This window comes from Wolffia australiana, chromosome 15, assembly GCF_029677425.1.
Source record: "Wolffia australiana isolate 7733 chromosome 15, ASM2967742v1".
Taxonomy (NCBI): domain Eukaryota; kingdom Viridiplantae; phylum Streptophyta; class Magnoliopsida; order Alismatales; family Araceae; genus Wolffia; species Wolffia australiana.
The window spans coordinates 936,102-947,396 of record NC_135849.1 but is presented as its reverse complement, the minus strand read 5'-3'; the positions used below and the strand labels follow the sequence as shown (position 1 = coordinate 947,396).

The 11,295-nt window shown below is 35.4% G+C and overlaps 1 protein-coding gene across 1 annotated transcript; it reads right to left on the bottom strand.

Annotated features, from left to right (window-relative positions):
* Positions 1–4,090: 4,090 nt before the first annotated feature.
* LOC144713101 (small ribosomal subunit protein uS19) lies at positions 4,091–5,925 on the bottom strand. Its single transcript, XM_078587594.1, has 5 exons — positions 5,770–5,925; positions 5,463–5,611; positions 5,245–5,302; positions 4,404–4,538; positions 4,091–4,314 (listed from the first exon to the last, which is right to left on the bottom strand). Exons 1-5 carry the CDS (start codon positions 5,770–5,772, stop codon positions 4,201–4,203), a joined length of 459 nt encoding a protein of 152 aa, XP_078443720.1. The 5' UTR covers positions 5,773–5,925; the 3' UTR covers positions 4,091–4,200.
* Positions 5,926–11,295: the final 5,370 nt, after the last annotated feature.

The following is an 11,295-nucleotide window of genomic DNA, read 5'->3' as shown; positions in this document are numbered from 1 at the left end:
TATGAAAAATACCCACTTAGTATAAATAGGGGAAGGCCCTGAACGAAATTCACCAAGGCCAGAATTGTTCAGGGGCCTTCCCCTTCTTCTCCACTCTCCCCACACCCCCTCTCCACCCTCCCTCTCTCTCTTCTCTTTCTCCTCCCTCTCTCTCTCTCTTCTCTCTCTCTATCTATCTATCTATCTATCTATCTATCTATCTCTCTCTCTCTCTCTCTCTCTCTCTCTCTCTCTCTCTCTCTCTCTCTCTCTCTCTCTCTCTCTCTCTCTCTCTCTCTCTCTCTCTCTCTCTCTCTCTCTCTCTCTCTCTCTCTCTCTCTCTCTCTCTCTCTCTCTCTCTCTCTCTCCCCTCTCAGTCTACTTCGTCAGTTATTCGTTATGTTTTCTGTAACAAATGAATAACAGAATGGGACTGATGATGGACTTGTGACGATGATGAAACCCAGACGAATGACAAACCGGACGAACCAAAAATGCCCCGGACGGATAACTGAACGGATGTTCGTTCAGTCCTGTTCTGTCCGTCCAAGACTGTCATCAGTTTATGTCCAACGCCTCTATGAATAGACATGGTTGTTATGTTCTGTTCGTTTGAACGAACAAAAAATTCGCACAAAAGAACCGCACAGGGCCTTGTTCTATGTTCTGTTCTTTTTTTGTGCAAAAACGAACAAAATTCGCACACTCGAACAAAATTCTCACATTCGAACAAAATTAGAACAAAAATTGCACAAAGCGAACAATAGAACCGCACATGGGTCTGTGCGATGATCTGTTCGAATGTGATATTCTTCTGTTCGGAAAACCGAACAGAACTAACAATTCACACGAATTCGCACAAAAGGAACCGAACAACCATGTCTGTCTGGGAGCTGCTATGTTGCAATTGATGCCCATCACATCCCATTTCTCTATGACATCAGGAATGGAAAGTCATATACGTATGTGACAGTTTTCTTTCAGACAATTTCCATCTTGTTTGACATCTGAGGCCCTTTGATGGGATGGTTTCTTGTCCTCAGGATGAAAAAATCATATTGAATGTATATGTGCACTATATTTGCGAGCATCTTTATTTGACAAGCATTGTTTGTGGAGTTCCATCATGCATAACCATATAGCATCAAACATGTTGTGTTAAGGAGTTATACTATACTATATGTTTAATGCTAAGCATCCTGGGTTGAGTAGTTCAATTAGACACACCTTCTACGTCAGCGTCGTGTCCAATCAATACTGATTAAATGTAAGACCAAGCTTGTAACAACTCAATACATGACCCTATATTCGTTATGAATTAGCAATTAGTATTCAACGTAAGTTTAGATACTTTTGGGATCAAATGTAGATGGTCGGGATCAAATATATACATCGCATTAAACACAGGTGGTTAGATCAAATGAAAAAGGTTCAAGTATAAGGTCCAACATTAATATATATATATATATATATATATTGTTATGATGGTGTACATGTTGCATTATAAATATGAACACAAGTCACAAACTGATTTGAAGAAGTTTGTTATCCCATGACTAATTGTCTACTGCGTCTTTCTTCTCTCTTCTTGTCTTCTCCTTTCCTCAATGTATTCTTGAATTATTTTGTTTGGAAGCAACTGTATAGGTAGACATTACTTTGACAATTAAATAAGACTATATATTTAACTTGTGCAATAGCCTCACTCCAGACATCTCTTACTATACTCCGGCGAACCATAGTACTTTTGATATGGGCCAGTCATGGGATGTGGCTTGAAGTGATAAAGATCGGATTATCCTCCATCAAGTTTTACTTGATAATTCAAATCTTGGTCTTATTGTTAGATGCATTATTTACAGTCACAACACATACATGCACTGCAGTTTATAAGCAAATAGTACCACAGTGATTTAAAGTCAAACAAAAAGGTCATAAAGAGGGCCATTTTTCATCTATTCGTGAATTTTATTCTTGTTGTTTATTATCATCCTTTCACAGTGTACGTCTATGCCCCTTTTATCACAATATCAAGACCACTAGATAAAGGATCATTATCAGCCATGCGCAGTGGCAAGTTAGTGAGGGCTATGAGATGAATTAATCAATGTTTTTCTCTTGTAGTTCAATCCTCCTTAATACATGATTTGGTCATTTAATACAACATCGTTTCGTCATGCAATAGGCTTCGCTATGATGTACTTCAATACCTGTCAATTTGCCAAGAACACTTAACATATTGCCTAAAAGTTTAATGTGCTTCCTCTGATGTCTGATGACGACCTTTGATACAGGGTTCTTTGTATAACTTATACTGCAAATGAACATACTGGGTGAAACTTTGGAATAATTCTTCATGACCTTTGGACCTTGTCTTTTGTGATGTGAGAATACTTTTTTTTTCAAAACATGTGATGAAAGAACCTATCCTCGTCATCATTAGTAACAATGTCAGATAAATATAAGAGGCAATAGGATCATCAGTTAAGTAAATGAAATGTGGAGAAATCTGTAACAATAAATATACAAATATTATAATTTTAACAATATAGCAACAGAAATATAGAATGTCACTCTTCATCTCTGCCACCCACAGTCTCTATCTGCCCCCCTTCTCCTGCTATCCCAGTCTGAAGTTGACTTCAAACAATGGTTTTACAGGTTTACCAGAGCAATGATCGGTTTGAGTTATATTTCCAAAGTGACTTAAAATGACGTGGCATATCTAAATTGCTCGAAGAACAGGTGGGGAAGGGTAGAATATTGAAAGATTTGTTAACCCACAGAAAAAGATTAAATGATTGCCTTAAATGTGACAAGAAATTACTCAAATAATTTACTGCTTTTAAAATTAATATAACATCCCCCAGTTATATGCACCTTAAGCCTCGTGCCTCATATCTACGACACAAAACTTGTCAAAAGTAAATATCATATAACAGTTCAAGTACTCATAAATTTTATGAAAGGTATTTTGCCTATGTAAATTACTATGAAGATGTATTATTCATTGATACGTGTAGACACACTGAGTTTAATTTTCGATTAAAAACTTCTTTGTTTCACAAACATCGAAAGTAATGTTCTACTCAGTAAAACTTGCATAAAATTTATGTGTAATGACGTTTGACAATATCCAAACAGGTTTGAGCTCATGAATGACTGTCATTGTTTTGAAATTTCAGTAGTAGACTCATAGTCACCTTTATTCATCTAACTCCCTCAATGATTTTTCATGAGTAAGATACAATTAAACTACACGACTTATAGATATAATCATCATGATTTCTAATTGTTGAATATTTTGCAAGTGATTCTCTCTCCTCGAAGTTATTTTCTATGTCGCATTATCACCTTAGCATTTGATATAATAATAGTTTTACTGCTACAAGAATTATAAATTTACATCCTTTCTTCCCTAATTGTTACGGTCGCACGATGCTTTCATTCTTAGGATTTGTAAATAGAATTTATGTTCGTCAGTAGCTCTCAGGCTTTACCTCTGATTTTTCATTAATTGTCACTATTAATGTTGCCAATGTCCTATATTCCATTTCAAAATCGAGATCCCCTCATTTCATATAACATTAAGAAAAAGCTTGAACTATGAAAAAATTGATAAAATGTGTCAGGCACCATCGCCAACAACCGAACTGGTAATTTGAAGTCTAAATAGATAATGATTTTTTAGTCATTAGATATTATTTGAAGTCTAAATAGATAATAAAATAGACCTCTCAATGTTTTGTTTATACACTGAGCGCCAAATTTTCTTGAGATGAATTTTTCATCTCTAATGAAGTCCACTCGAATCAAGTACTTTCAATCAAATAGTCGAATTTCAGTACTTTATATAAACTTAATTGGCCGAATAGAAGACTAATAATTAATAAAATAAATACCCACTTGCAGATAGAGTAACTCATTATGATCACAACCTCGTTTACATTTCTAATTAACCTCAGCCCAGATTTTGGAAAGAAGATCATTCTACCATGCGGTTACCAATGGTTTCATCATCCTACTGAGACACAATACTTGATTAAATATTGCAGTAAGTACTCTACTGACGGATAGAAAGAAATTAATACTAAAAAATATCCTTGACAAGTGAAGAAATGTCTGAACTAGCATAACAAAAATATGATCCTCATGACATATTTAGACAAGTTGAAAGAAAAGGCAGACATTAAAAAATAAAATTGAAGAGCAAAGGCCCGATCATTTGAGAGGAATGAACCTGGACGAATGGGTAGCACCGATACCCGGCCGCCCGTGCTTCACCGGCTTGTAAGTGATCGAGAATTCAGCCAAGTAATGGCCAATCATCTCAGGCTGGACAAATTATTGATCACAGTTAGATTAGTGCAAACCTAGGTAGATGAAATTACATTGATAATTGCATCATTTGAGGGTTAACTTACCTTAATTTCGACCTGGTTGAAGGTCTTGCCGTTGTATACTCCGATGATGCTGCCGATCATCTCCGGGACGATGATCATGTTGCGGAGGTGGGTCCTCACCGGCTCCGGCTTCTCGCCTGCTGGGGCATCTTTTTTCTACATGATTATGAACCCCATTACTCAAACTTGATCAAATTATTACACATAACATCATTCTAATTCATCCACACAGTAAAATAACCTCCAATTGAAACGAATTCTACACATGAGGGCACAAATTCAAGCCGATATGACTAATTTGTGATTAAATTTTGAATAATTTGAAGATGCAAAGTACTTGAGGAATATGAATTAGAGAGTAAATTAAAGACCCATTAAGATAAAACACGATGTTAGCGTCGAACCAATTGTTACTTTACTATCCACTAATTAATAAAAATCTAGCCTGAGAAATACTTAAATGAAGATTGATGAACAACAAAGGATCGATGCAGTTCAATTACGAAGACATTAGAAATATGAGGACTGGGTCTGGGACCTTGGTCGCTCTGTTTCACAGCTTTTATCAAAACTTACCAGATTAAAAACAAGCCTGAGAGATACAGCGATTCATAAGAGGGATGCGTAATCATCGTACAAAATTTGACTCTGGCGTCTCACTTAATTTGGGTCGGACATCCAAAATTCAGATACCAACAAAAATTTTCTTGATCTCCACCTAAATTATCCGATCTATGCAATGATCGTCGTGATAAATACGATTGAACCACGGATCTTGATCAGAGAGATTAAAATAAACAGGGGGTAAAGATTAATCAGTATAAAAGTAATAGATTGAAAGAAGACAAGTCTCAAAACCTACCGCCTTACGAAGCTTCTTGATGAGAGCCATGGGCTTTCTCTTCAGGCCTCTACGGAATCTGCATCATCATCGGGCGAAAAAAAAACAATTAGAAAATGCATCTGATGAACTGTAATTCATATAATGTTTAACGTAACATGTCTGCGCGGATACATTGAATGGAGAAAAAATAAGAAAGAATGGACAATACAACGATTCAGAGAGAGAGAGAGGGTTACCTTCTCCGGGCGCGCGTGTCGAAGAGCTTGACGAGTTCGTCCGTGCCCATGTCCAGGAGCTGGTCGAGGTCGACGCCCCGGAAGGTGAACTTCTTAAACGTTCTCTTCTTCGGCTGACCCGCCGCCCCAACATCGACATCCGCATCCGCCTGATTCACCGCCATAGAAAACCATCAAACAATCAATCAAACTAACTAACAATCAATCAGTCAAACGAACAAAATCTAGATCAACTTCAAGAACTAAGTGAAGAAGAAAGAATCGAACAAGTATGGTTAATTGGAATTCAGAATGGAAATTTCCTCACCATGGTTGCTGTCGCGCCGCTGTATCAAGTCGTGAAATCGCGAAGAAAGCCGGCGCTAGGGTTTGAAGAGTGTTGTAGAAACGTCCCCTCGGTATTTATACCCTTAGGGTTTGCCACGTCCGCGCGTAACGAATGGATGACGGGATTTATATAAGACTATCGTCAACGATCGTCATCTGATGGATCTCTCTCTCTTTCTTTAAAGTATTTATAAATACTAATGCTTGGTTTTCCCATTCTTTGACTTTCTTTTTTTTTAATAAATCTTTGACTTCGTTTTGAAAATTTTGTCAGCACTAGGGAGTGAAAATCAAGCTGGCTGAGGGAATATTTGATGGCATTTATCTTGATGGAGAATCTTGATCAATCATCGAGCATTGATCGACGGATTGATTGAGCGGTTGTGATCCGTTGTCGATACAATTGCAATGGTGATCAGCGATTACTTATCTAATAAGCCCATCAATCAAAATGATCAGTCTCTTTGACTCATTCTCTCTTGGTTTCATTTCTTCTATCTTTGTCTTCTTTTCATTCTTTTATTATGTTGTTTTTTCTCTCTCTAAGTTTACTATATCCATTTTCTCTTAACAAGAACACGAATTATTACATTCATTGCATGAGCTTTACATGTTTATATTCATTAAAATTGTCATATCGTACTCAAAATAATTAATTTTTCTTAGAGTGATATCCCATATTTTCTATGTTTTGTGTATTTTAATGACATTGAATTTGGATGGATGTTACTTTTAAGTTGAATGTCGATGGCGCGGCCAAAGGGAACCCGGGACTTGCAAGAGGGGATGGTATCCTTCGTGGCCACATAGGGAGTATTCTCTTTGCTTTTTTGTCCTTTTATGGTATCCAAACTAATACAACAGCCGACGCTATGGGGATGCATGATGGTTTGCTCCTCTACCAGGCGCGAAACCTTCACAATGCCTTCGTAGAATTGGTCTCACTAGTGTTAGTAAACATGCTCCGTGCATGTACCTTCTCCCAGTGGCAGCTACAACAAGTATGACAGGACATCATACTCTGCCACCCTCGCTTGATTAGCATCCGTCACCAGTTGCGCGAGGGCAACCAAATTGCGGATGCCCTTTCCAACTATGAGGTATGCACTCAAGCCTCTTCTACTCTTTACTCCTCTTGTCAGGAACTCCCACAGGCAGCTTGGGGTTGCCACCACATTGATCTCCTCGGCTTGCCGGCTCTTGGCACGCGTCGCACCCTGTCAAAAGATGGACCCCGCGATTGGCAAATTGCATGGAGCACTAGAGGTGGGAGCGCTTGCCCTCTTGCATGACATATGTCCTACCACACACCTCAACGATGCCACCTATTGATGGCGGGTAGAGCTCCACACACTCTGTGCATCATCACTACTACCAGTGGACCCGGTGAGACGTTGACACGAGCCCCCTTCTTTAAGCGTCTGCCAAGTATCACTCATGTACATTTTCTTTCCTGCACATGACATGGACGAGTAGGATCCGAGTGTAATTGGGATATTTATGCTCTCTCCACGCCTAAAAATGCTGATAAACAATCCACTTCATATATAAAATCCCCTGGGTGGCGTCCAAGGCATGCCTGGATCAGTCTACGGGCACAACCGCAGGGTTAGATGTACCCGACACCGTGTATTTTTCCTTAAATTTTTTTTTTTAAAGAAATTTCTAAGGTGATCAAAATGTTATGCCAATTAATGCAAATTAGCATTAATTTAAAACTATCATTGAGTTTTTGAGAAGGGATATTTATTCTCAAAGTATTTCTTAACATTCAACTTTGACCAATGACAACTTTCATTCTTGAGATAGAATTTGAGCATTCTTCTAGTCCATGTAATTGTAGTTTATATAGAAAAATGTCTATAGAGACTTCAGATCTTATATTGAAACTTTTACTTGAATATATAACATAACCATGATTTTTTTGTTATAAATATTCAGAATCGTAAGTTTTACAGAGTGGAACATTTATTCACTTTGAACTCAATAGGTGATAAAGTACTTATAAAAAATTTAAGACAGAAATATGATATGCTCAAATAATTTTTTGATCATTAAATGAATCAAATATTCACATTCCCACAATACTCTATTGAGAAATAAAAGTCCTAGCAAGAATCAAACTCACAAAAGAAGTCAAATGCAATATTCAGAAGAAAAGCTCTACATATAATTTTCGAACTGGAAGAGTTTAAGAATGTAAGAACATAGATGTTTTTAAAAATCAGGTATATATCTAAGATGCCTTTTCTCATGTAGGATGTTTTTTTATTATGGATAACCCTATTGCAAAAGAGTGTCTTCACCACAAAAATGAATTAGGAAGAAGTAATATCCTTTCTCGGAATCTTCTTTTTCTATGCCAAGAAGACAAATGAATGTCAGAACAATGACCAATGGCAGAATATTTATCAGTCAGAAGAAGTCTTTGTATTATTATTCAAGGATCTGTTGTCCTATATATCCCATGTGTTATATTAGAAAATTTTCAAATTCCATTCTATTAATAACCTAACGACCAATTGTTGGCCCATTTATGAACAACAAATGAATAGGCTAATTTAATACTAATAAAGTACATGAATGACTATTCTATTATCGCCTCATAATTAAACAAAACTTAATTTTAAAATCATTAAGATAAAAAAATCAAGAAAAAATAAGTAGAGTGATGTAAATTTGTTGACATCAAGCCAATCACATAATCATGTCGTGTTCAAGTTCATTGAAATAAATATAAATTTTCATTATATTTACTGTGTGATCTTTATAATGAATTTCCTGAATACTGTGGAATAACTTAGTGAATAATGATGATATCATACTATAGTGATCACTATTATTTAACGGTGTATTCTATATATTTTAATTTGATGGATACTTAAGAAGGACATCAACCAATATGGCTTAAGTAGTATTATCTAATCCTATTTATTCAATAGTTATGGCTGATCCTATGGCCATTAGTATGGAGACACTAAGGCCACACAATGGGCGCTGATTCAAGAAAGAGTTCAGCAAACTGAATCCCTTAATTAGGTTGATTCACGATTGTATAAGCAGCCTGTTAACATGAAACTCCAAGGACATCTTGTGCATGGATGGTTGTGTTTTGACTTAGACATATGAGTATCTTGTCATAATATTTAAAAAGTCTTAGCTTGGATATACCAAGAAGTGTAGGAAGGTGATAGAGTGGTCAAGATGGGATTATCTAGCCTTGGTTTATGAAGAGATTGACTCCAAGAAGATGATGCATAAATTCTCAGTCAAGGTAGTGAGATTATTGGAAAATGTGTTCTCCTATGATCCCCATTACGCATAAGTACTGAGTTATAGATTAGGTTTTGATGAGTAAACATATCCTAAGTTTCTCGTGGATGAATGACTATTAAGTAACTGATGATGGGAAAGGTTCCTAGAGAGAGTTCAAATGATACTATGTATCTTCTAATGCATGAGATGTAGCTTGTTATCCAATGAACTGGAAACATAACCTATTGACAGGGTTAAATCAACCCTTCATTGACTAATATAGATGTTGGATGTTTAATTAATAAGGCTAGCAAGCAATGTGATTAATAAGGGGGTCATGTACATAAGATCAAATGATGTTTGTAGATATAGTTTAATCTTAAGGAATTTTATTAAAAATTATTAAATAAGTGTAAATAAATGGGGGATACCTAATTTAGGTGCCCATGACAGTAAGAATTGGGTCCCCCTTCTCTTCTTTCCCTTCCACTCCACTCACTTTACAAGAAGTCCTTGATTGTAAGAAGATTGATGAACCATATATTAGGGTTAATTACATCATTTTTGGCTTATTAGCAATAACTATTTGACTTGCGAGCACAGAGTAAGGGTTGAATCCATAGGGAGAAAGTATTGGATAAGTGGATTTTAAATCTAATATCTATTTTTGTATTTATTTTAGAAATTTAATACTATTTAATGAAAATTTACAAAAATAATAAAAAACGGGGAGAGCATAATTTTCCTTGTTAACCCAATTTATTCAGAATTTATAAGTAAATTTAGGACTTTTAATAAAATTTTATAGCATAAAATTCCAAATAAATACCTTCTCTGGTTCTTCAATAGCACTAGGTGATGGTGAATTGCGGTGGTATGAATGGAATGACGGGATAGTCCTGACCGTGATGAATTGTAATGGGGATGGATATAGATACACACCATTAAGTGGTAGAGTGGCGGCGAGTGATGATGATTTTGGAATCATCAGTGATGATAGAAATGGAGGTGGATACACTACGATGAGTTGCAGAGTTGGAGATGGCATGCATAATTGTGAAAACCTAGGCTATCGGTGATGATAACCTAGGAAAAAGGACAAAGACATGAGTTGGAAAAAGACAAAGATCACACTAACCTCACCATCAAGTGCCCAATGAGTTGAGTGGTTCTTTCTTTCCAGCAGTCTTGATTTGGATGTAATTCCTTCAATCCTTTGGTCTTGGAATGCAAGAAGTGGCCCAAACATGATTTTGAGTGAGAAAATCACTATGCTAATATTAATCAGGAGCAAAATCTAAGGGCACCTCTTTTACAAGGATGGGGGTCTATTTATGATTCCAATGTTGTGAATAGGTAGATGAGATAAAGACAGAAATATCATCAAACTTTCAGCTCAAAAAACCTTCTAGATTGATAGAAATCTTCATTTGAAGTTGGAGGAATTTGATCCATCTACTTTTCTATCTCTTTTATTTTTCTCTCTCCTACAATTTTCTCTCCCCACGATCCATGTCTTAATCCATTTCATGGATTGTCAACATGGCAAAAATTTGAGGAGTTCAGGGAAAAAAGTGCTTAAAAATATTAAAGTAAATTAAAATGAAGGAGGATGAAAAGAATAACAATAATAGTAATAACAACAACAACAACATTAACAAGAAAAAGAAAAACAAAAACAAAGACAACAAAAATAACAATAATAATGAGAAAGGTAGTAGAAGAAGGGCAAAAAAAAGAATAAAACCAAGTAAAAAATGAAAAAAAACTAAGACAAAGAATAAAAATAAAAAGAATACTAAGATAAATAAGAAAAATGAAAAAATTAAGATAAAGAATAAAAATAAAAAGAAGACTAAGATAAATAAGAAAAGGAAAAAAAAATATAAAGAAGAAAAATAAAAAGAAGACTAAGATAAATAAGAAAAGGAAAAAAAAAAGATAAAGAAGAAAAATAAAAAGAGGACTAAGATGAAAAGGAAATAGAAAAACAAGACTAAGATAAAGAAGAAAAAGAAAAAGAAGACTATGATAAAGAATAAAAGCAAAAAGAAGACTAAGATAAAGAAGAAATAGAAAAAGAAGACTACAGTAGAGAATAAAAGCAAAAAGAAGACTAAGATAAAGAAGAAAAAAACTAAGGTAAAGAAGAAAAATATAAAAAACTAAGATAAAGAAGAAAAAGAAAAAGAAGACCAAGATAAAGAAGATAACGGAAAAAACTAAGATAAAAAAGATAAAATATAAAAAA

Excerpts from the sequence above, each read along its gene's own strand:
- LOC144713101 (XM_078587594.1), bottom strand. Across the intron at positions 5,303-5,462 it reads GACACGCGCGCCCGGAGAAG|ATTCCGTAGAGGCCTGAAGA; the intron begins GTAACCCTCTCT and ends ATGATGATGCAG. Across the intron at positions 4,315-4,403 it reads TCAACCAGGTCGAAATTAAG|CCTGAGATGATTGGCCATTA; the intron begins GTAAGTTAACCC and ends TAATTTGTCCAG.